This window comes from Triturus cristatus, chromosome 6 (genome assembly GCF_964204655.1).
Source record: "Triturus cristatus chromosome 6, aTriCri1.1, whole genome shotgun sequence".
NCBI classification, from domain to species: Eukaryota; Metazoa; Chordata; class Amphibia; order Caudata; family Salamandridae; genus Triturus; species Triturus cristatus.
Window position 1 is genome coordinate 117,972,837 of NC_140589.1, and position 26,439 is coordinate 117,999,275.

The 26,439-nt window shown below is 48.0% G+C and overlaps 1 protein-coding gene across 4 annotated transcripts in view; it reads left to right on the forward strand.

Annotated features, from left to right (window-relative positions):
* LOC146816482 (exportin-5-like) overlaps positions 1 to 26,439 on the forward strand; it is a 1,867,381-nt gene that overhangs the window by 1,625,951 nt on the left and 214,991 nt on the right. For all 4 annotated transcript variants that reach the window (XM_085610326.1, XM_085610327.1, XM_085610328.1 and 1 more), the window contains one exon: positions 16,094 to 16,231. In XM_085610326.1, the coding sequence (XP_085466452.1) occupies positions 16,094 to 16,231 (138 nt within the window). The remainder of the gene's footprint in view (positions 1 to 16,093; positions 16,232 to 26,439) is intronic.

Consider the following 26,439-nt stretch of genomic DNA (forward strand, 5'->3'; position numbering starts at 1 on the left):
TACAAAAGGTATCTAATAGGTGTTACTAAACCACACGATTGGTTCCATAGCAAACCCCATTCTCTTCCTCACCCAATGCTAACAGTGGTGACCGATGCATTACTTTAGCTTGGGGCTGCCATTTGGGATAGGTGTAGATGAGTGGCCTCTGGGGTTTGGCAGAGGCTTGGCTCCACATCAACCTTCTGGAGCTGAGGGCCATCCACTTGGCTTTGAAAGCCTTCCCATCGTCCATCAAAGGTACGATGATACAGGTGCTTATGGACAACACCCCTGCAACAAACTGGGCGGGGTGGGATTGCAGGCATTCTAAGGTGGTCATACTAAGGAGAAGGGCAAACTCCATTGCTTGAACCCCAGGAGAGCGCTGAACTTCTAGATAGATCATACCCAAGAACACTGGGCGGACAATCAGCTGTTTGTGGGTTCTCAGTATCAAAAACAGACAAAGCTGTGTAGAAGATAACCATATTCCACTGGATTGTGCTGTGCATAAAGATCTGCTATGCATTGGCCAAAAAGCAGCCTCAAGAAGGGCTGGGTGCGCCTTCTACTAGGGCTAAAGCTGCTACCACTGTGTTAGCACGCAGATGCGCTGTCCCTGTCCTCGACATCTTTCAGGTCGTTATGGAGGCGTCCCTCCACACGTTCATGAAGCACAATTGTCTGGATATTGAGTTTTGCCGAGAGGGGCATTTTGACCTCTTGGGCCTGCACGACTTTCTGGTTTGAGTCCATTCACAGGCCCTACTCCAAATATGTACAGCGTTAGTAACTATTCAGATGTTGAGAAATCTGCAGTTGTAAGTCTTTATCATAAGAACAAGTTACTTACCTTCTGTAATGCTCTTTCTAGTAGAGGTCCTATCTAGCTGCAGATTCCTCAACGACCCTCCCCTCCTCACCATTCTGTGATTGAACTCTATTCTTTAATAAGACTCCAAGTCTAGAAATATACACTGTCTTCCAATTTGCTTTTTGGGTTCTGCCTCAAGGGCATGATCTGTCGCGAAAGCACACAGGAGATGTGTCTATATCGGGCCCACGGCCCGTTTCCAGACCAGAATGGTGTTAGTGCGGAGCCGCAAGGCACCAATTTGGTGTGCAGAGGTACTACTGATAGGTATTCAGATCCAGTCTGATGCCTTGGGTATATCGAACAGTTGAGGAATAGATAGAGTCTGTACCAGAAAGAAGAGTGCTACTGAAGGTAAGTAACTTGTTCATTCAGGACTGGACACCCCCGACTGCTTATGCTGAGCAGTGAACACTAGCGTTTTGATAAGCACCATGGGGTCTTCTGGTGACGTGCAGGCCTCTTTGATGGATATGCTATTTGATGGCTCTTACCTGTATTCAAGACGGCCAATTGAACATTGGAACGCTTCAAGGAAAGCTGGGCCACGACCTTTGTACCCCTGCGAGAAGTGTGCTCAACAATTTATCCCTTTTTGAGGCTACTCCAGAGAGTTGGTGCACTGGCAGTGCCAAGGCTCACCACCTGCGCAACATTTATCCTACTCCTTTTGAGGTGGAGATCAAGCAGACAACTTCCTGGCTTCCAGGGGCAGCGAACTTCGAAGCACCCTGCCCTGTGGCATCAGCCTCCTAGCCACTTAAGTGTTCTTTTAGTGGCACATGACTTCCCTGTGGAAGGCAGGATCAGACTTTCTGTCCAAGAGACAGGTAGGTCCTTCAGATCATTCAACAAATCCTGTGATTCCTTTTGAACATGCTGCATCTTCCACCCACATCAGAGCATCTTTCAGAGGAGCACCTGTTTATCTTGCTCCAAGAAGCTCAGGCGCTTTTGGCCAAACGAGCCATAGAGAAGGTTCAGGCACTGGAAATATGAACTGGTTGGCTGTTACTCCTGCTGTTTCCCTGTGCCAAAGAATCATGGAGGCATTCCACCTATTTTAGATCACTGCCCTCTAAACGCCTTCTTGCTAAAGGTCAAATTCAAGATGCTCATGTTGGCCCAGGGGTTCTGTCTGCCCTTGATGCAGGTGACTGGATGGTGGCTTTGGATCTGCAGGATGTCTGTTTACATGTACCTGTCCAGGAGTCCCACAAACTCTTAAAGTTCAAGGTGCATGCTGTCAGACTCTTGCAGTTAAGGTGGACCAGGAACATTTTCATTTTATTGTGCTTGCCTTCGGCTTTGCCAGTGCCCCTGTGACGCTGTTTATGAAAGTAATGGTGGTGGTTGCAAAACAACTTTGGAGTTCAGGGATTCCTGTTTTCCTACCTTGATTACTATCTGTTAAAGGCGGGCACACCACAGTCAGTCCTACACCACCTCCAGACGAATGCAAATCTTGTGACATTGTGGGGGTTCTCTACCGTTAAAGGCGGGCATACCACAGTCAGTCCTATACCACCTCCAGACGAATGCAAATCCTCTGACTTCGTGGGGGTTTTCTATCAATGTGCCAAAGTCACACCTGACTCCTTTACAGAAGCTCACTTTCTTTAAAGTCCTCCTCGGGAATAGTTAAGTTATGGACCTATCCTTTCTCACAGTCAGTGTAGGACATTTGGGCTATCACTGCGATGTTTTACCCTTAATCCTGGTCCTTGATAGAGTGTCTCTGAAGCTTATGGGCCTCTTGGACGCCTTCATCCTGCGCGTCGACTATGCCAGGTAGCATATGCAGGCTCTGCAGTGGAACCTAAAGTCTCCGTGGGCCCAACTTCCGGTGACCTGGCGGAGCCCATTCAGGTTTTGGTCGAGACTGCATAAGACCTGCACTGGTGGCTCACCCAGAATTGGACCGCCAGCAGACTCTTCTCCTAGTCCCACCCAGAGCTTACAGTGGTGATGGATGCATAACTGCTGGGATGGGGAGACCACCTTGGACAGGTGGAGATCAGCAGACTCTGGTCTCTGTCAGAGACCTGTCCCCACATCAACCTTTTGGAGTTGCTGGCCAATCGCCTGGTGCTGACAGTCTTTCTACCATCCATAAAAGAAAGTCTGGTTCAGGTTCTGACTCACTACCCCATCACCATGTGGTACTGCAATAAGTAGGACAGGGAGGGGGGACCTGTGCCAAGAGGTACTTCGAATCTGCAGCTGGCTGGAGTGTCAGTGCTTTAATCTGGTCATGAACCACCTGGCAGGGTGGACGTAGTCAGCCAGTGGCGCCTGGCGAATTATAAATGCAGCTTCCCTCCTTAGGGCTTCCAGCAATAGGGAAAATTCTGTCTAAAACTGTTTGCCACCGCCAACAAATAGTGTCACAAGATTTGCATGTTGCTTTTAGGACGAGTTTGTAGTCTGATGTGGCACTGGTAAAACTGACTTGTTTATCATCTCCGGCCCAGTAAGGAGTTTCAGTGGGCACTGTTAATGTTTATTCGTCAGCCTTTATACGTTTACCAGACCAGCTTTCCTTGTTCAAATGACCTGTTGTGATGAGGTTTCAGAAAGGTTTGACACATATGTTTCCCCCCAATACTCTTTGTGATGTCACAGTGGGATCTCAATTTGGACCTCTTTTGCTTCATGTGCTCATCTGTCCACTACTTCTTCTGACTCTGAAGACTGTATTCCTCATTGTGATAACTACAGCTCATTTTGTTGGGGAACTCCAAACTTCCAAGGTGCAACTGCCTTCCATCACATTGTTCCAGATATAGTGGCATTGAAACCAGGGCGGCCTTTTGCCTAAGGTTGTGGCTGCTTTTCACACCTGGCAATCTACCCCTCTCCCAATGTTCTTTTCCCTGTCTCACCCCTCAAAAGAGGAGGAGAGACACCATGTCCTGGATCCTGAAGAGCTTTGAGCTTTTACATCGATTGCATCAACGACCATTGGGTGGACAATCAGCTTTTTGTGGGACAAAGTGCTGAAAAGGACTTTGTCAAGGAGGACAGTCCTTTACGTTAAAATCTGCCACACACTGGCCAAGAAGTAGCCCCAGAAGGATTGAGGGACAATTAACAAGAGCCAAGGCTCCAACCAATGCTCTGTCACTCAGAGTGCTTGTTCTTGGCGTTTGTCAGTCTGCAACATGGGCATCACTGCACACGTTTACAAAGCACTACTGCCTTGCAGCCGCTCAGATGGGAAGGACTTTTTTTTTTTTTTAACAATTTTTATTAACATTCCGTTCATTGTTACAGTGACAGTATATTTCACATGGTGCACAGACATAAATAGGATATTGTATATGGATTACTTCTATGGAATTATACATCAGAGACTCGTCAGCCCAATCCAGTGAGATCAAGTGAACCTTCAGGGTGTGTCTACTAAGCTTCATATAATACAGTGTGGTTATTAACTACAGTCTGACTCAGACTCATCCAATGGGGGGGAGCTCACAGATATTTCTCCGGTATGTATTCCATCTTCCCCAGACCTTTTTCCATTTTTTGGGACATCCCCGGTGAACATACACGGACTTTTCAGCCATCATTGCCATATCCATATCCTTGCACCATTGATTAAGAGTAGGGCTAAGTCTGGACCCCCAACGTTTGCAATATTTCGTTTTGCCACTGTCATACCTAGAGTAACCCAGTCCTGAGCGACAGTGTTTAGATCCGTAGGTTCCCAGATGTTGAGGAGACAGAATCTCGGGTCTGGAAGAATTGTGACATTTGTGACCTGGGAGAGCGTACGCATCACCACCCTCCAATAGCGCGCTATCTCCGGGCAGAGCCATATGGTGTGGTAAAATGTACCTGCGTCTCCACAGTTCCTAGGACAAAGCGGCGTAGCTGCCCGGTGTATTGTATGTAACAGTGTCCTGGTATAGTACGTGCGATGCAGGATTTTAAATTATACTAATCTAATCCTTGATGATATTGCAGCCTCTCTAGGGGACGCCAGCGCCTCCTGCCAGTCTGCCTCATCAATGTCTCCCATTACTAGTTCCCATTTGGCCTTCAATGCTGTCGTGGGATTTGAGCGATTATTTACTATTTTCCGATAGGTTTGTGAAATTGGCTTTTTGGGAGATAGTCCGTTAAAAGCCTATCCTCTAGCGGGGAGGATTCTTCAAGCTTTGTTTCTGGTGGCAGCAAGGACTGTAGTGCATGCCTGACCTGCATGTAGCAGAATAGTTCTGTCTGCACTAATCCGTAGGTGGCCTGTAGATGGGCAAATGTGACTACTGCCCCCTTCTTCCACAGATCTCCAACTTTGGATATACGTATCAAATCCCAATTGGAAAAGTCCTTGGTGTTGCGCAGCATTCCTAATCTCTTTGTTTTCCATAAAGGCATAGCTTGTGTGACTAGGGAAGGGCTTTTTAGCCATTCTATCCTGCAGGACTTTGGTCTGAGCCATTCTACAGTCCCACCGGCTTGGGGATACTAGTTTGCTATCTATTCTAAAGGTGAAGAATCTGCAATTAGAAGTATCCATCAGAACTTATTTCTGTAACGCTATTTCTGGTGAATAATCTATCTGGCTGCAGATTCCTCACAGCCCTCCCTCCTACCCATTCTGTGAAATGGTCTCTTTTTCCATCTAAAAGGTCCCAAACTAGAGAGCTTCACACTGGTACGTCTGATTGTTGTTGGGCTCTGCTTTCAAACAGAGTGAAGGAAGAAACTGCCATCAACGCACAGGGGTGACTAATATGCGACTCCATTGTCACCTCTGGGTTGGAATGAAGTCATCGCAGAGCCACATGCGACCACCTACCGGCACTTGTGAGCAATGCTGTTTAAATCTTCCAGATCCAATCTACCTATATTCTAAAGATGAGGAATCTGGGGTTAGATAGAGTATCGCCAAAAAGAGTGTTATCGAAGGTAGATAGCTTGTTCATCTGGCACATTGCTTAGTCTTTTAGAAATAAAACCACATTTTGAACATTTCTAACATTCCCTTTAAAATTACATTTTCATTTTCAAAAATTAAAACGTTCGGAACCTCTGTATTATATTATCATATAGTCAGGTACAAGATCTCACATCCTTTCAGAGGAAGTGCAAGAACTCTCAGCAACAACATGTGCCTCCTATCAGAGCATCTTTCCTGACTCATGATGAATGGGCAAATGCCTTTAGGTGTTTTTGGTCTGACAGCAACAAATCAAAGCTACTTTCAAATCAGCTTCATATGATCCTCAAGTGCTGGAGGCACTTCTCCAGCAGTCACTAGTAACCAGGTTATTTTCTTGAGCTTTTCCGGCCCTTTATCATCATCCATAAAGGCAAGAAGGGACAATCTATCCTGTATGAGCATGGTGGAAGCAGTATAGTATAGGTTAACAAATCTATTCACATGCTCTTGCTGCCCATCGATTAACCTCAAGATCTATCCGACTGTTTTGTTGAAGCAAATAAGCTAGGTTGTACATCACAACTTAAAATCCTGGAACCTCAGAGCCTTGCTACGGCCAAATAAAGTTTGGTCATTTGGACACCCTATACAGTGCAAATAAATCCTAGTGAAAGCAGTGGCAATTGAAAACATTTTATATATGCAAATTCCTCACTTTGTGAATACACCAGGTGCTGGATCCAGAAACTTTCAATAGCAATACCACACCAGTACTGGTTGTGGGCTCCGTGTTGGCGCTGGAAACAATGCTACTGTGATATCAGTGGAGCCATAAAGCTTACAACCCAGCATCCTGCGTTGGCCCCCTTTTAAAAAAAATGTTTTAAGTGCTTTCGAAATCTGATTAAGAGCTCTGTCTTCTCTGCGAGAGCTTTTGTGAAAAGAAGTGCAGTGCATTGTGATGTCTCCACTTAAACGTTCAGGGTTTAAACCCTTGGGGGATTTTGAAAGACAGATGTCCATTACAGGCTTGCATGAGATTTGCTTGTGGTGCATGGGGTTGAAACCTGACACAAGGTCATGTGACTCCTGCCTCAACATGCATCCCAAGGCAGTAAAAGACAAGAGGCCAAGCTGTTCATGGCCCAGACTCAGGGATGACAGTCGGTTCAGCGCAGATCCAGATACCCCTCCTCTCTATCTTCCAAGCCTTCCAATAAAGAAGTGTCACAAGCACAAAAAGAGGATGAAGCAATGTTGATTTTCGCCCAGACATTAGTCCCCCCAAGACTCCCCTCTTTCGAAGCGGAGTTTGTCATAATTCCACTTGGAGAAATGGCGCTAGCGGCGTCACTGGCAATGGCTCTTATCTCAGTCTTTTTTTGACCTGGTTCTTCCTATGCCTCCGTCGGTTCCACTGCAATTCAACGTGCGTCCTCAGGCTACTTTTGAGTTTCCAACTCTGGGAGAACACCCAACAGTGTTTCGCAGAGCTATGCTTGAAACGTTTAAGTGGGAGACAGTCCCATCCGGAGTGCCTTCGGGTCCCATGGAGCACTTTGAGAGGCCTTATGTGTTAATGCCAATGGATCCTGCCCTGGTGCCGTTCGCCCCCTTACCTTCTCTGAGGCCATGCCGACACCGGTTTTTCACCAGTAAAGTCATGTACTGTGCTGCAACGACCGCTACCCCAAGACCCTTGTCCCAATTTCTTTCTAGTACCTTTGGGTCCATCGAGGGATCAACAACCTTGAAATCGCAGGAAGTAATCTACCACTCCAGGCAGACAGCCCAATGTTTAATGAAGTAGCGGCAACTGCGTGAGGAACAGACTAAGAGGTTTCGTAAGAGATGGTGGAATACTATGCATGACCTCTTCTGGGATATGCATGATCTTGTTCCCAATGACATGGCTGACAGCAGGGAGGTGGTACACTTATTACCTCCACTGCCCTTGAAAACAGCAGATTACCTTGCTCTCAGTAGTGACAAGAGTCTCAATACAGTGCCAGAGTCTGTGATGGAGTTCCCTGCTGGTACATCCTCTTCCTGATGCGACCTCTTTTCGTTCGGTTATCCGCAAGGCTGCAGAGGTACTTGAATTACCGTTTTCAGTGGTGGAGACCAACTCCAACCTCATGACTGAGGTGTTGTGGTGGCGGCGCAATCTTCTGAGGTGTTGCTGACTTTCATTGAGGCCGTGTTAGAGCTGGTCAGCCTAGGAAAAATTCTACTAGTGCTCCATTTGTAGTAGATTAGTGTTGAGAATGTACATCTGGCTCCGGGAGGAAAGTAATTACCCATTCCACCAGCATTGTTTCCAGGAGAAGCACTTTGTGCTGCTGTGCAACTCCAAATCATCTGCTGTTCTGAAACGTGATAAAACAAGCATCTTCACCTCCCTCATCTCTAACTCTCCCAGGTTGCGTTCTGAACAAGAACATAGATTCTATCAGGGACGTTTATCATTAATGATTTTTAAAAATTGCAAATTACCCAACCTATCTCTAGAGACAACAACTATCTTTGCTTTCAGGGAGATCTCTACAGCAGGTGCCTCAAATCCATAAGATATTTTAAAATGCAGACTTTGCAAAAAATTGAGCAGAATACATTTACTCTCCACTTTTCTCTGTGTTGACAATTTCTTTGTGCTAGAGTTTAAAAAATGAATGAATAGTTTGAGGTCCAGATTTTACATTGGGGTTGCGAAACATTTTTGACGCAACCCAGACGCAAAATGTAATTTGTTAAATCTCGTAATGAGCTCAAATGTACTCTTGATGCACCTGCTAAACATATGTGTGAGGTGTTGAGATTTGATATCACTTCTTGGATTGTAATGCTGCTTTCTGTGATGCCATGTCACGCGCGGTGATGTCATTTGCATACTTCCTAACTTGGTTAGTCCCCCCCACTTCTTTTTTTTATGACGTGCCGTGTTAGATGCCATATTCCACAAGCACTTTCTTGTGAGTGTCTAATGGGCTGCTCCTTTGGGGAGTGGCCAGATATTTCCCAAGGGAGAATGCAGGATCCAGTCACCCAGGACAGGTTAGAGGTTAGAAGGAGAAAATGGTCAATACAAGAGAATGATTGGTGGTACGCTGAATAACAGCTAGATGCTTTTTCATTGGATTTTACAGACATCACATGCCCTAGTGACTTTATGCAACCGAAGAGCAGAGGGGCCAGAGAGGAGATGCACACTCTAAAGCCATATCAAGCATCACTTTTCAGCCCGTCTTGGAAGGACACACATCCTGCGCTCCTGAGTGGGGGTGGGGGTGGGGGGGCTCTCCTAGACACGAGGTTCATATTTTGTTTTTAGACTAAATGAATATGGACTGTGGAGGGTCAGTTCCTTGAATATCTTTCTAACCCCACATGTTGTTCTCAGACAGCCACCTTTCTGCACCTCCATGAAGTCAACTGGGTGTCACCACTAAACCCCAGGTTCTCTAAATATTAGGCTTTAAAAGAAATGTATGGTTGAGGTTATAGGTGAGTGGGGCTCCATGCACCCCGGTGGCCTAAGGGTGTTGTTAATGGGGTGTCCGAGGGAGAGAGACTACAGACACTGAGTAATGGAGTCACCTGAACGTACCTTTAACCTTATCTGCCATTGGACGTTCATTCCTATTCATAGCATTGAATCTCCATGCCTCCTTGAACCAAATTTCAAACTGAGAGAAAACAAATTCAGATAACAAAAACCTTGGCTATTTATTGATAATATTATGTCCGAGGCATATGAGCTGCAGATTACACACTATGTATAGATCGCCATCTGGTGTTGGGCCCGGATGTTTGCACTTGTTTTTGTCCTGGAAAGTCTTTGGAAGTCACAAGATAGGTGACTCCTCCTTAGGATGCTAATGCGCATGGGCATCGGCTCCATCCTCAGATTGTTTTTTTCCGCCATCGGGCTCGTATGTGTTTATTGCGCTCCAGTTCGGAACTGTTACCGATTCTACTTTCGACGTGCAATCCTTCACCCTTTTCGACGGTCTTGTCTCGATAGCGTTTTCCAGTCGACGCGAGTCTCAACAGCTTCGAAGTCTTCGATTCCGGTCGTTGACGAATGTCTTCGGGCCTACCTGGGCCTTATCTTATGGCTCATGGAAAGGACGCCGTTCAAGAAGTGTCCTCAATGTGGGTCAAAGTTTCCCCACATCGATCTGCATGAGGTGTGCAACCTCTGCCTGTCACCGGAGCACGAGGCCCGAGATTGTCCAGCTTGCGCCTCTTTTTGCTCCAAGAAGACCATTCGGGACCGAAGGGCTCGAAGATTCATGACCCGCTCGTCGGCATCCATCCCCGACGACATCCTCCAGGAGGGCGTCGACGTGCCAGAGCAGGAGCGGGTCGAAGAAGGCCTCATCAGCGCCTCCGAAACAGATGACTCCGACGTCGAGGACATCACTCTGGCACAGCGGGTCGTAAGTAGAGACGTCGACCCCGACCCCCCTACTATACCATCTAAAAAGGCTTTGGTCACACCGTCACCTTCGGGAACAGGTGTACACCGAGAGACTGCTTCCCATGCCCCGCCCTTGGGCCCGGCAAAGAAGCCTACTAAGCCTTCAGGCGACTCGGGCTTGAGGCAGCCTACTCTTGGTGCCAAAACACACTCACCGGCACCGAGAAAGAAGCCGTCCTCCTCATCCACGCCGACCGCTGCTTTCACATTTAAGCACTCGGCACCGAAGACAAGCACCGGCTCCTCGACACCGAAACACTCGGAGCCGAGCAAAAAACTACCACCAAAGGACTCACATGCTCCTGAGCTGAAAAAGGCCTCGGAACCCAAGAAACAACAGGTTTCAACAGCCACAGAGACTGTAAAAACCCACTGTTCGAAACCAAAAGAGCACAGAACCGCTACTAAGCCGGCACCGAAATAACCTCTGGAACCGAAACTGTTGACGCCGAGGAATCTGCCTCCTACAGAAGAACTGTTTAAACCAGATCCAACTCAAAAAAACTCTTATAAAGGATCCTAAAACTGGTCACTTGACTCTTAGCTCCAAGAAAAGACCACTGGATACGCCTGCACCAACTCCACCACCTAAAAAGAGGGACATTTGCACCTCTCCTCTAAGGATCCCTTCTCCTGCTCCTCCTCCTCGTCTTCCTTTTCCTCCCCCACCATGCCGCTCTCCTACACCATCCTCTACTCCAGGTGATGATGATGATGATAACACCTCTGATGACACAGGGGAGGGGTGCGGACGATCAGCCACTAGGGGACCCTAGTCCACCTGCTTCCCCAGACCCCTGGGATGACTATAACACTCCAGATGTCCCTAACGTCCCACAGGATGACATCTACCCTTCCAGGCCTTCCCCCCCAGAGGACACCATGGGCTTTAACCAGGTCGTCCATAGAGCTGCCCACTATCATGGGGTTTAACTACACACAGACCCCATGGAGGAGGATTTCCTTATGGACACTTTTGATACCACACAAAAGTCCACCTCAATTCTACCCATGCTTAAAGGGGTCATCAAGCATGCCACAGAAGTCTTCAAAGATCCTGTTAGGTCTCGAGTCATTAACCCCAGAATTGAGAAAAAGTATAAGGCTGCCCCTACTGACCCAGCTTACATTAATGGCACCCGCACCACTAGACTCCCTCGTAATCTCCAATGCTAGAAAAAGGGCCAATTCTCAGACATCAGGTGACGCCCCACCACCAGATAAGGAGTCTAAACTCTTGGACACCTCTGGCAAGAGAACAGCGTCGCAAGCAGCAAACATCTGGCGCATCGCCAACACTCAGGCGCTATTAGTTAGGTATGAGAGGGCACATTATGATGAACTTGAGTCCCTAATGCAACACCTCCCAGAGAGATACAAAAATAGGGCCAATTAACTCATACAAGAGGGTAAGGTTATCATCAACACCTCCATCCGTTATGCCCTAGACGTAGCAGATACCGCTTCAAGGGCAATAAACACAAGTGTCCTTTTGCGTAGGCATGCCTGGGTACGCATTTCAGGTTTTAAACCTGAAGTCCAAAGTTCCATCCTCAACCAACCATTTGATCAGGAACACCTATTTGGCCCTAACATAGACCTATCCCTTGAGAAAATGAAAAAGGATATGGACACAGCAAAATCTATGGGAGCCTTCCAGTCGCAAGCTCCCAGACGTTCCTTTCATCGCTCATCCTACAAAAGCACCCCAAGAGGCTACTCCTCAGATAGCCCCTCCACTTCTTACAAAGCTCCCACCCAGTCCACCTTCACCAGAGGTTACCAGAGAGGAGGCTACAGGGGCAACAATAACAAAGGCAGAGGCAAAACCAACAACACCCGCTCTGCCTCCACCCCTACCCAATGACTTCCCTCCACTTCTCCCAGACCATTCCACTCCAGTCGGGGGAAGACTACAACAGTTCCTTCCTGTCTGGACCACCATCACATCAGACAGGTGGGTGTAACAAATAATTCAATGCGGTTACTGTCTCGAACTTACCTCTACCCCCCCAAACATACCACCCAAACAGCGTCCAATATCACACTAACATTTGTCACTGCTAAAGCACGAGGTAATCTCCCTACTACAAAAAGGTGCAATAGAACTCGTTCCCCTGCACCAGCAAAACACAGGAGTTTACTCCCTGTATTTTCTCATACCAAAGAAGGACGGCTCTCTGAGACCTATTCTAGACCTCAGACCCCTAAACCTATACATTCACTCAGACCATTTCCACATGGTCACACTTCAGCAGGTCCTTCCTCTTCTTTCACAGGGTGACTTCCTTGCTACCCTAGATCTCAAGGACGCCTTCTTTCATATTCCCATTCACGCGGCTCACAGGAAGTATCTCAGATTTGTCGTGGACGGGTACCACTATCAATTCAAAGTACTCCCATTCGGAGTCACAACAGCACCACGAGTATTCACCAAGTGCCTAGCAGTAGTGGCAGCCCACTTAAGAAGACCACACATTCACGTCTTCCCATATCTCGACGACTGGCTCATAAAAGCCAGCTCATACAACCAGTGTGTACAACACACTCACAACACTATCCAACTACTTCACCGCCTGGGGTTCACAGTAAACCACACCAAGTCCCATCTGCAACCGTCCCACACACAACAATACCTCGGTGCCACAATAAACACCTCAACAGCGCTAGCCTGTCCCAGTCCAGCCAGGATAGCAAGCATGCAGGCTCTCCTCACCAAATGTCACCCGCAACACTCTCTTCCATCTCGAGTGTTCATGCAACTCATAGGGATGATGGCCTCTTGCATATTTATAGTGCCTCAAGCAAGACTCCAGATGCGTCCTCTACAAGAGTGCTTAGCACGCCAATGGAACCAGGCTCAAGGTCAGCTAACAGATCTGGTGTTGGTAGACGGTCGCACTCATTGCTCTCTGCAGTGGTGGAACACCAAGAACCTTTCCAAAGGGCGACCGTTCCTAGAGCCAGTTCCTCAGATAGTCATGACAGCGGACGTATCGCTCTCCGGCTGGGGAGCTCACCTACTACATCACACCATGCAGGGCAGGTGGACACCTCAACAAAAGTTACTCCACATCAACCACCTGGAGTTACTAGCCATATTCCTAGCCTTAAAAGCATTTCAAAGGCAAATATTAGGCAAAGCTGTCTTAGTCCTCACGGACAATATGACAGCCATGTACTACATCTAAAAACAAGGAGGGACACACTCTCTGCAGCTCTCCCAGCTAGCTCAGAGCATATGGAGATGGGCTATACCTCAAAATATTTTTCTCCGAGCCCAACATGTCCCAGGAGTCCAAAACACCATTGCAGATCTGTTAAGTCATCAAACGCAACAGATCCACGAGTGTCAACTTCATCCGCAGGTTCTTCAACCATTCTTTCAAATGTGGGGGCAACCACAAATAGACCTCTTCGCCGCCCACAAACGCCAAATGCCCAAGCTTCGCCGCCAGATATCCACACCCATTGTCCAAAGGCAATGCGATATGTATGAACTGGTCAGGCAGATTTGCGTAGGCTTTTCCGCCTCTCCCACTCATTCCACTGGTGGTGCGCAAACTACAGCAGCATTCACTGACTCATTCTAGTTGATCCAACTTGGGCCAGACAACCGTGGTACACCACATTGCTGGAACTGTCGGTAGTTCTGCACCAAAAATTACACCTCTCACCACGCACCTAACCCAGAACCATGGAGAGAGCAGACATCAGGACCCAGCTCAACTCAACCTTGCGATCTGGCTCGGTTACCTTAACCTTCCCCCGACTGTATGAACCTCATTAAAGAAGCTAGTCGTCTCACCACTAGAGCCTTCTATGCAGCCAAGTGGAAACGTTTTGTGTTATATTGCCATAACAGTAACATCAATCCCCTAGACGTGTCTATCCAACACATCATAGGTTACTTACTACACCTCCGAAGATGCAATTTAGCCTAGACGTCTATTAGGCTACATCTTGCTTCCATAGCGGCATATCTACAAAATAGACAGCATCTATCACTTTTCAGAGTACCTGCTATAAAAGCCTTTATGGAAGGCCTCAAAAGAATAATTCTTCCCAGAGTACCACCTTCACCTGTGTGGAATTTGAACATCGTTCTCACACGGCTGATGGGTCCTCCCTTTGAACCTCTACATAAATGTGAGCTTCAATTCCTAACATGGAAAGTTGCTTTCCTACTAGCCATTACCTCTCTACGGCGAGTTAGTGAGCTACAAGCACTATCCGGGAACCTTTTCTGCAAATCCATCATAATAAGGTTGTTCTCCGAACAAATCCTAAATTCCTTCCTAAAGTCATTTCTCCCTTCCTCCTCAGTCAGTCTGTAGAATTGCCCGTATTTTTCTCACAACCACAGACGGTCGCAGAAAGAGCTCTTCATACTTTAGATGTTAAAAGAGAATTGCTATATTACATCGAGAGAACACAACCCTTTTGTAAGACAAAACAACTTTTCATGTCTTTCTCACCACCACACAAAGGCAACACCATATCAAAATCGGGGATAGCTAGATGGATTGTTAAATGTCTACAAATTTGCCACCACAACGCAAAACGTACTTTATCTGTTCCTCCTAAAGCCCACTCTACACGGAAGATAGGGGCTTCCATGGCATTTTTGGGGGAAATTCCCTTAGATGACATCTGCAGAGCAGCTACATGGTCTACACCGCACACATTCCCAAAACACTATTGTGTAGATGTGCAAACAAAACAACAGGCTACTGTGGGCCAGGCTGTACTCAAAACACTATTTCAAACTACTGCAACAGATACTGGTGGTCGCCGCTAAGGAGGGGTACTGCTATACAATCTGTGCATAGTGTGTAATCTGCAGCTCATATACCTCGAACGGAATAGTCTTCTTACCAGTATGCATCTGTTCTTGGCATGTAGAGCTGCAGATCTACACACGCCCACACGCCTTCCAGGCTTCCTTTATCTGTTCCAGTAAGATCTTATTTAGATACACCATACATGGGCATAGTCCTGTTTCTTATTAAGCTCCTTCATTTCCCTGCTGGTGAAAAACAATCTGAGAATGGAGCCGATGCCCATGCGCACCAGCATCCTAAGGAGGAGTCACCTATCTTGTGACTTTCAAAGACTTTCCAGGACAAAAAGAAGTGCAAACATCCGGGACCAACACCAGATGGCGATCTATGCATAGTGTGTAGATTTGCAGCTCTACATGCCAAGAACAGATGCATACTGGTAAGTAGCATATTCCTTTATTTACATCTTTTTTAAAATACCCAGTGCAGCAACATTTATTTAATTTTCCTATTCTGAAAAACAAAACCTGAAATACAATTTATACCATAGGAATTCAGAGCTCCCAGAGATTAAAACCTACTGATCTTTGGGTCCAATTCACAAAAGTAATCTGAGACAAAATCCTAACTTTATGACTTTCGTTATTCACAAAAGGCATTTAGGAGAAGTAAAGTTAGGATTCCTAACTGTACTCCTCCTAATCTGAGACAAAATCCTAACTTTACGACTTTTTGTATTCACAAAAGGCATTTAGGAGTAGTTAAGTTAGGAATCCTAACTTTACTTCTCCTAAATGCCTTTTGTGAATACTGAAAGTCGTAAAGTTAGGATTTTGATTCAGATTACTTTTGTGACTCGAGCCCTTTGTCCTTGAGAGAGAAAAGGAGCAGCTCACCACTTCCAGCCTGTGTGGCAGTGACAGATGACCTCACAGGGAGGCTCTGGGCATCTTTACACCTTGGAGTGCCCATTTAAGGGTGATTAGACCGATAGCCTTGGGCCATGGTCTGTGATGGCCAAGAGGAAAGGCTCGGCGATTCAACAGTTGACCACTCATTGCGCTTTCTCTTTTTTTCAGGTAATCTTCGAGGCTCTCCCTGTAGAATCTGTTACGTATTATTTTTCCACGGTACTGAAAGTGCTGCAGCAGATGAGCTACGATAAATTCAGCGCCACTGCTCTTGAGCGACTGGCCTTCCAGATGTACCTGTCTTTGGTAAGTTTGCCATCTACATTTTTCAACACAAGTACATTAAGCTGGAGACGACTCTACACTGTCATCTTTCTAGGGGCTACACTGCACATTGGGTGGCATTAAATAGTACAATCTGTGGTATGCTTTGCCACAAAACAGCAACAGCCTCATTTCCCTTGACCACGATAAAGTTGCAAGTGAGGGAGAAGCAAAAACAGAAGTAACTTCAGATTGGTTTTTGTGTAAAGCTGCGGAGGAATGCTGCGGCCATTGGAGGCCAGAATTGTGCTGGTTTCATCACCTTAATTAAATCAAGCGCCCCTTGCACTTCTTGTATTTATGAACCTACCAGTAACTACTGCTGCATTAATTATTCCAAACAATTTCCATCTAACTTTCCTATGGCTTTCGTTAGCAGTTACCTCTTGTTCGTATAGTCCAGTTTAAAAACACTAGCAAAGGTTGGATCTTTTCACAATATACATCTCGTTGTTATATCTGCTGTTCCCTTCTTTGCAGCGTGAGGAGGAGGAAGAGGAGCGGCAGGCACCATTGTTGTAAAAATGAGAGTTCTAACATGAATATGTGATGTGTTAGAAATAGGGTCAGCTCATCCACCTACTGCACCTTGTCACAAATAATTGCCTTTATAGTGCTTTCCTTTAAGCTTTCCAGAAAGAATTGAAGCTATAGCTAAATTCCAAGGATTAATTAACACGCAGATGTCAATTTTTGAAATACTTCGCAGTGTTAAACTGGATCTGGAAAACATTTGCTCTGCTTGAGAGGACGAGCTGGTGCCAGCCCAGCTCTGCACCCAGAGTTTTCTTCAAGTGTAATGAATATGGCCTATCTGCTCCCTGAAGATGCTACCCTACTCCCACTGTGTCGATTTGGTTTTACTTCTCACCATGGATGCCTGGATTCAGAGCACACTCCATCTTCTCATGGCATTTAGCAACGTGTGCCACCATTTTTTTGTATGTTTTCTCTGTTTGTATCTGAAGATATAACTTCCTGAGCCAAAGTATAAACACTGATCAACATGCAGGTACAGCATGTTTTATGACTTTATGGACACAGCAGTGGTAGCAGCCCAGCTACTTTGAGAGTAGTTGATGAGGAGTCTACTTGAAAGAGTGTCTCTTAGACAGATAAGTTACTTTGGATGCTATTCTAATAGATAAGTAACACATTAATGTTTGCAGTTTTATTTAGCACGAGCTCAATCAAAGGTATTGGGGCACTTTACATGTGCATCCGTTTCATTACGCAAGGTCACGTTCATTTTTTTTCTTTCTCACAGTCTCATAGATTCCACATAGCCATCCAACCTCACCACTTGCTGAGGGCTGTCAATTCTTTGCAGTTTCTTGTTTGCTTTCTTCCCTGCCGGGTGTTGTTTTACATACTGAAGGTAAGGCAGAACTGACATTACCGCTGATTGTTGGTGCCTTGATGGGTTTGCTTCCTCACTTCCGGCGATGTCATGTGAATCTGTATCTAGCACCACTACAGTGCTACCTATCCCCAGTAATTATTAGTTTCTGAAAATCTTCCAGATCAAGCCTACTTTGTAAAGGTTTATGATGAAAAAATATTTGCGCAGTTATATGTCCATCAGAAAAAATATAACCAATGGTAACTAACGTATTCTTCTTTCTGTAGCCTTCTAGCGAAGACAACACTGATGATTAAGAAACTAACAACTTTTTTCTATCGTTTAGAATCGAGCAACAGATTGTTAGCTACTCTACAGCTGGCCAACATATAGGTAGAGGTCTGACTCCTACACCTCCTTTTTCACCACCATAATTTGCAAAATGGCTTAATTTCTCAATAGCCATCTGCCTGCATCAGAAAAGAAGACATGTTCAAACAGAAAATTTGGGACAGACAGGTCAAGAGTTGGAGCCCAACCTGCCATGCAATAAGGCGCTCACAGAGCCCACCAATATACTTTAGCGAAAACTGAGGTATTTTCTACTTTCATTTAACAGCAATGGCTTAGACCTATATTGCAACCTATGATTGATAATGTTAGGACAAGTACTGCACGTGTTACTCCAATCTAAACTGGCGTAGAGAATTATCAGTTCTTTTTCCTACATTGGAGTCAAGTGTTCTCCAAGATATTTGTGATGGTGGAAGCCCATCAGGATCTACTTGGATGGCTAACTTGTGAGAGCAGCCTATCCATCTTGGTTATCTTCCCATCTGCAGGGAACTTAAAAACTGTGGCACAGACAGTAGTTCTTCCTTAGTGTAGAAAACCCTTGCACGCTCCTTGATAACATCTCCAGTTTATTGAAGTAGAGCTGGGCACAGCCAAGGCAAAGGGTGTTTCTCCGGTGGATCATGCAAACCATCATTCACACTGTCATATACAGCCTTCATGGCCTGATGCTCTCTTACATTTTTGTTGTTCCTCAAGTTTGCCTCGCTCTATTGTCTCCTTCGGGGGCAAAAACGTTGTGTGTGGGACTCGACTGAGAAAGAATCTTATAAATTGTATTCTGGTGCCCCAGGAATTGTTAGCAGTTCTGCTGTCCACGATCTAGTGATTTTTCATCAGAACAAAACTTATACTGCATTTCTGCTAAGGAAATCTTTAAAAAAATGAAGAATCTGCAGGTAGAAGGATCTATAAGAAGAGAAGAATAAGTTATCTTGATCATCCTCCAGGTTCATCTTCACATATACTTCTTCGCTTTCAAATGGTGTGTTCTTGTGTGGATGGATTCGGTGATGGATTTTCTCAATGTTCACTGTCTAGCTTTCCCTTTTTCTCTTTGCGTTTGTGGAGAAGGTAAAAAAAGTATAACATCAGGCCCCATAAATTGAGCCCATCAGATCCAGTCTTCTATTTTATGTATCCAAAATTTGAGAAGCTGGTTGTTCAGTTAAAATTAAGCATGACTTTTGTTATTAGGGTTGCCAGATCGAGAACCAGAAACTGGATATCTTGGGACACCAAGTATTTGCCTTAGGGGAAAAAAAAAAGGTATTTGCCACTGGAAGTCAGGTCCTTGGTTTTTAATATGTCCTGCTTCATGGCATGCAACTAATGCCTTCTGGGCATTGTTATCATTAACCATCTGATCCTTGCTGAAAACACCCAGAAGGAGATTTTGAAGCATGGTTAATTTATATGATTCTCAATAGACCGTGCCTCTTTGAGAAGGGTAACCTCCATTTAGACAGTTTTAGGCAAAGCAGAGCAATGACTTGGGCCCTTGGATTGTCAAATGTAGGGGCTAGAAACTCCAACTAGTCTGCCCACCTCAGCTGACTCATCTGCAGTTTTTGTTCTACCTTTCAGGCTCAGTGGCTACAACTGTGGTCACCTGCAGCAGCAACTCACTTTCTTCTCCAGAAAATATTAGGCATAAGCATTGAATTTTCTGATGGAGACTTCTAGCTGCATATTTCTCACCTTTAGAATATTCTCCAAGTACCAGATTGGATGCAGAAGGTTTCAAAGAAGTGCTTCTGCTAGGTAGCTTTTTTGCGGCTCTGTGTTGGCCTCTTTCTGCCCCAGAGTGAGTAAGTGGCGGACTGGATATAAAGCACCACCCCGCGTGCCAACGTCTGTTTCTTTCTTTCAGTGCCTCCCAGCATAAATCTGTGCTCTGCTTCCTTTTTCTATGATAAATACTTTCAAATTATTTTTCCAAGTGTGCAAGGGAACAATGTCCCCATGACAACTACAGGGTTCAAACTGTGCTGTGACTGTCAGAAACAGTTGTCGGTGATGGACCCGCACAAGTCCTGCCTCTGGTGTTTTTGCTCTGGGCATAACTTGAAGACATATGAAGGATGTACCATTTTTGCACTTGAAGGCGATCTTGGACCTTGCAGCAAAACTCCTTGAGCACTGAAAGAAGTCACAAACCTTGTGAAACTCCCGCCCCAATTTGAGGTCACTGGCCCATTGCTATTCATGAGGCTGTTCGCAACTCATCTTCTTTGCCGTTGAAGGTATCCAGCAAGTCAGTTGAAGAAGAAGCTTAAGAAGCTGAAGCGGGAATCAACCCCAGTATCTGTCCAAGACTAGCCCTAAGGGCATTCAGGTGCCAATCGGTCTTCGAATCTCCAATTGAGGAGCAGATTACTCAGCTGGTACTGCTGCAACTCGAATTTCCCGAACCATCGGCGACTCTGCCAGAGATTAAGGTATTTAAGGAGACCATGCTATGTATTTTTGGCTCTCTTTCATTCCCTCGGTTGCATGTCCCACAGATCTGGAGGGGCCTACAGTCCCACCTGCTGGTCTGCACTCTGTGCCGAGTGATCTCCTCAAACCCATGTCCAGTACCTCACCAACACCGGTGATAACTTTCACTCAGGCTTCAAGAGCTGCGCGAGTTACTTCTTCATTGACACCAATACTAAATTCACTGGCACTGCAGGTGAAGTCACTGCAGACTCCATGGTCCTTGGAACCTAATCCGTCTCGACCCTGACCAAGGTCACGCTGTGACTCTACTCCAGCACATCCGGTCACTGTATCTTCTCACTCAGACAATACACTTCTTCTATCACTGAGCCTTCCTCAGAGGCTCCATAATCTCTTTTCTTGGATTCTGACCAACGTTTGCCACAACCTGAATAGGATGATGGTGATTTTACTCCCACATTCTGATGACAATAGTGTATATATGGATTTACAAAAGTCCATTAAGCTTAATACTTGCCCCAATACAGACCTTATTTCACCCCTTGGAGGCCCAGTGGTCGAGAGTGCTTTATTTGCCATTGTGATTAGATGTGCGCTGAGCAAGACCTACAGCTGCCTTCTGTTAGTCAAGATAAAGGTCCTTACCAAGGCTATGCACCCTGGACTAGCCTTATATGAGTCCCAACTTCCATTTAATGAAGCCCTGACAGACACCCTTATTGGATCTTGGGTTAAGCTTTGCTCCTGCCCACCAGTAAACAGGCAAGTGGCCAGACGCCACAGATCCGCACCTGGTGACCCAGATTTTCTGGCTTACTGTAGGAAAGTAAATCCTAGTTCACCTTCCACGACAACTCCTGAAAGGGAGGTAAAAAGGATTGAGGCATTCGGGAAGCAAATGCTCTCTTCGGCCAACTTGGCTTTCAGATATGTTAATGAGGTGTGCCTGTTAGGTCACTATACACATGTTCTCTTGGATATGGTCAGCGAGATTTTGCCGGAGGTCCGGAAGGAGTTTCGGGACGCTTTTGTTCAAATCATTCAGGATGACCAAAATGCAGTCAAGTGTGTAATTAGGGCTGGCCTTGATACTACGGATATGTTGTGGCGAACTGTGGTCACTAATGTGGTGCCCTGCAGCTAAGCATGGATGTGATTCACTGGCTTTTCTGAAGATGTGCAGGCATCTCTTATGAATATGCCTTTCAGTGGGCCCGCCTATTTAGTGAAAATGCTGATTCTGCCCTCGAACTGCATGTTCCTTTGGTTTTCCAGCTCTGCTCGTCAGTTTCCCCATCAGTTTCACTCCTTCCAAGGTTAGGCCAAAGGGCCGGCATCAAAACAGTGCTAAGCCCTGCTACCCCCACAACAGCCACACCAGTCCTTTCGCAGCCAGACACAGGGATCAAGCAGACAAGTTACTAGGGACAGCTTTCTTCTAATCCTCTGCCCCTGCTGCATCAGTCTCCAAACCAATCTTGTTTTCCCTTGGGGGATACAGCCACCCTGTGGGTAGCAGAATCAGACACACAAAAATTCCCTCCGATTCATCACTTCTAGCATGAACGACCCCACGTCCCCCATAGAACACCTGCATTTCCAGATCCAGATCAATCCCAGAACGACTCTACATGGCACCCTCGCAAACAGACCTCCAGGACCACGCGCCTCGTTCACCACTACCATCGCAGATCTCATTACACCCCAAGCCATTACATCCACGGACTACGTATTCCTCGGAGACCTGAACATCCACCTTGACAACTTCACCACTCTCCTGGACAACCTCACCAACATCGGACTGAGACAGCTTGTCATCACCCCACCGACAAGGCAGGACATAACCTTGACCCCATCTTCGCTGGAGGACACAATATTTGTTTAAGCCACACATGCAACCCCTCTAGACAGACCACTTCTCCTAGCACACTGCACACAGGCCCACACCTCGTTCACCCCCTCCGCCCCCCCCGCAGGATCTGGAACAAGATCACAGAGGAGCACTTCAACTCCGCCCACAACCACACTTCACCCCCCCCACCACCAACATTAGCGACGCCAACGCCGCAGCCAATGCATTCCACAGATGGATCACCGACTGTGCAGACACTCTCGCCCCCCTCCAGAAATCCGACAGACAACGCACCACGAAAGCCACCGGTTCACCACTGACCTCAGAGAATCCAAGCGCACATGCCGACGACTCGAGAAAGCTTGGAGGAATAGCGAAACCCCCGAAGCATGCTTCGCCTGCAAGTCCGCCATGACAGAACACCACCAACTCATCTGAACCACAAAGAAGAACTTCATCCAGAACGGAATACTCACCTATTCCCGCAACTCTAAGGAACTCTTCAGCATCATACAAGAATTCACCAAACCCCCGGCGAATCCTCCGACGTCCCGCCCTCCCAGGACCTCTGCAACAAACTCGGCTCCTACTTTCATCTCATGATCCGAACTCTCTACAGCAACTTAGATGAGCAAAACCCAGACACCGACCCTACACCTCCAACTGACAACACAACCCAGCCCACCATCACCGCCTGGACCCCTGTCACCACAGAAGCTACGACGTACCATCAGGCACTTTCCCTGACGACGGGAAATGTGCAGAGGTCAAGCTCTCCCTTAAGAAGCCCACCTCAAACCCGAAGAACTACCGAACCACCCACAGACCATGCTCGCCACCTGGGAAGCATTCTCGACTCCTCCCTCACCATGCACTGACAGATCAACGCAGTATCCTCCACATGCATCAACACCCTCCGCATCCTCCGGAATAAACAAATCTCAAAACAATCTAGAACGTTGCAGCTAGACTTTTCCTCAGCATTCCACAACAACACCCCAACACCTACGAGAACTCCACTGGCTCACCGTTGAAAAGAGAGTGACCTTCAAGCTCCTCACCCTTGCCTACAAATCCCTCCATAACATCGGACCCCAATACCTCAACGAAAGAATCTCCTTCTACTCACCCAAAAGAAGCCTCTGATCCGCCCATCTTGCCCCAGCTAAAATCCCATACATCCGCAGAACCAGAGCGGGGGGCGATCCTTCTCCTACATCGCAGCCAGGATCTTGAACAAACTCCCACTCAGCATTAGACAAACCCTCACACTGCAAGCTTTCAGGAAGAGCCTCAAGACCTGGCTCTTCGGCTGAGGCGAAGCTGCGCGAAACCCCGTACCCCCAGTGCCTTGAGACCCTCGCGGGTGAGTAGTGCACTTCACAAATCTCCTGATTGATTGATTGAAATTTTCTCCCAGGGAGGCAGTCCATCACATGCGACAAATGGGACCTCCAGATCGTCCAGCAGGGCTATGCCCTCCTGTTTGTGGTCTCCGGCGGAATGCAAGCTTCGCATCAATCCGTTGGAGCTTTGAGTAAGTTGCTTGGCACTAAAAGCTTTTCTACCTTCAGTCAAAGGTAGGCTGGTGCAGGTGTTCATGGACAACACCACCTCTATGTAGTACTTCAACAAAGATGGTGGGGTCGGGTAGTGGACCCTTTTCAAGAGGCTCTGTGTCTTAAGACATGGCTGGAACACTAGGGCATTTCCTTGGTGGTTCAACACACGGTAGGCTAGGGTGGACACACTCAACCAAAGATGTCTAGCAAATAATAAATGGCGTCTTCACTGGGTGGTCATCCAAGGCGTCTTTCAGCAGAAGGTAGAGCCTTGGTTAGATCTGTTTGCCACCGCCAAGATCGTGCAGTGCCAGCAGTTTTGCACACTGGCGTTCATTCTGCTTTTGCATTCCTGAATTGAGCGCTCCACAGCCCAAGGGGGTCTCCTACACCTGACTCCTAGCCCTGGTGGGACTGGAGTCCCAGGGCACAACGCAGCCATCTCTCCTCGCAGCGCCATCAGCAAAGGGGACCGCAAGTCCCAGAGACCAGTGCGACGCCCACAGCTGCCGCTAGTGAGGGGGAGGCGTTGCCATCACGCTTAAAGCGCTGCCTCTCCCCCTGCAGCGCGGGCCATCATTCTGCTTTTGCACTCCTGAATTGAGCGCGCCACAGCCCAAGTGGGTCTCCTACACCTGACTCCTAACCCTGGTGGGACTGGAGTCCCAGGGCACAACGCGGCTATCTCTCCTTGCAGCACCATCAGCAAAGGAGACTGCAAGTCCCAGAGACCAGTGCGACACCCACAGCTGCTGCTAGTGAGGGGGAGGCGTCGCCATCGCGCTCAAAGTGCTGCCTCTGCCCCCCGGCGCGAGGTGTTCTAAAGTCGACTATACTCAGCATAGGGGGATTGATGATCTGAAAGAAACACGTTAGTTAGATTCCTCACCTTAGAATATCCTCAGGCGTCAGACTGGATCCGGAAGATTTTTCGTCAGCAATACCCCTTGCGCGTCGCTAGGCGTCGTCTGCGGCTCCGCGTCCGACGTCGGCGTCGTGCGCCGGAATGACGTCGTCGGAGTACTTAGACGCCGCCCTCGCGCGCTGACGTCAGTTCTTCTTTTTTCCGCGCCAGTAAGCGCCGATCCAGGAGAACTACCCCTTTAGCCAATTTTTAACTTTTTCGACTCTTTTTGGTCAATTCTCGACTCTGGTGCCGGTAGGATGCCTGGTTTCAAGGCCTGCGACGACTGTCACCGACTGATGTCGGTGACCGATCATCACCGCCGGTGCCTGTACTGCTTGGGCCTCGACCACGACGTGGAGTCGTGCTCTGATTGTATGGCCCTGACCTCTAAAGCTAGGCGGGAGCGGTCCCGCAAGCTTCTCGAGCTTCGCCACTCGGCTCCGCGCCGCTCTTGATCCCGGTCCAGGAGGAGGTCCAAGGATCGGTCGCGGAGCCGCACTCGACGTCGTCACTCGTCTGGCTCGAAGTCTTCGGGTAAGTCGAAGCACTCCAAGAAGTCCAAGAGGCGACACCACTCTTCGGACTCCCCTCGCCGGTCGCGCGACTCGGCCGAGGGCCCGGGTGGTTCCACCCCCGCGGCTCCGCAAGTCCCCATACCCGACGGTCCCTGGGACTGACGCGACGCCGGCGGAGGTCAGTGCCTTCCTCTCGGCCATGAGGAGCCTGGCCCCGCCGTCGACGCCCGCTGGCGCGCCTTCGGGCCCCGCGGACTCGACAGGGCGACCTCGCGTGCCTCCGGCTCCGGCGCCGTTGGAGGCTCCGGCCCCGACGCCGCAGGTCCCCGAGGGACCCGAGCCTGGGCCCCCGTCGACGCCGGTCGACCTCGTTACGCCTCCTCCGCCGGCGCCGACACCGATACCACCCCCGATGCCGGCTCCGGTCGACGTCGATCCCCGGTTCAGCCCCTGTCCGGTCCCGACGCCGATGCGGCGCCGCCCAACGCCGCATCCGATGCCGCTAGAGACACATATTGTCTATCGACCGGCTCCGATCATTCCTCCTGTTTACCAGGAATCGGATGACGGGGGCGAATGGGAGGGGTCTGACGACCCTATGGCCCTTCAGGGGCACCTTTCTCAGGACTGGGCAGATGAACTGGGGGAGGCCAGTGGATTGGATACCTCACCGGACACTGGATTCATCTCTCCTCCGACTGTGGCTTCGGAGGACGGTGCAGCTTTTTCTGTGGTGCTGCGCAAGGCGGCCGAAGCCCTTGGGCTTGAGCTGCCTGCCGTGGCTGTGAGGACTAACATCCTCACTGAGGTGCTTCAGTCTGCCGCATGCTCCACTGAGCCTCTGCTGCAATTCAATGAGGCCCTCACTGACGTTCTGCAGGGCACCTGGTCCAAGCCCTCCACAGTCCCTCCTGTGGATAGGAACGTTGCCACGCGCCACCGCCCTGCTCCGGGCGACCCCAGTTTTCTGTCCCAACAACCCACCCCCGAGAATCTGGTTATCCAGGCCTCTACCTCCCAATCCTCCTTCTCGTCCGCTCCTCCGAACCAAGAGACTGGAACAGTTTGGTAAGAACCTGTTCTCCTCGCTCAGTTTGGGCCTGCGGTCTTTGAACACCGCCTGTCTCTTGGACCGTTATTCCCACTCTCTGTGGGATGCGGTGGAGGACGTGCTGCCACTGTGCCCAGAGGAGGCCCGGGCGCGGCTTTCCTC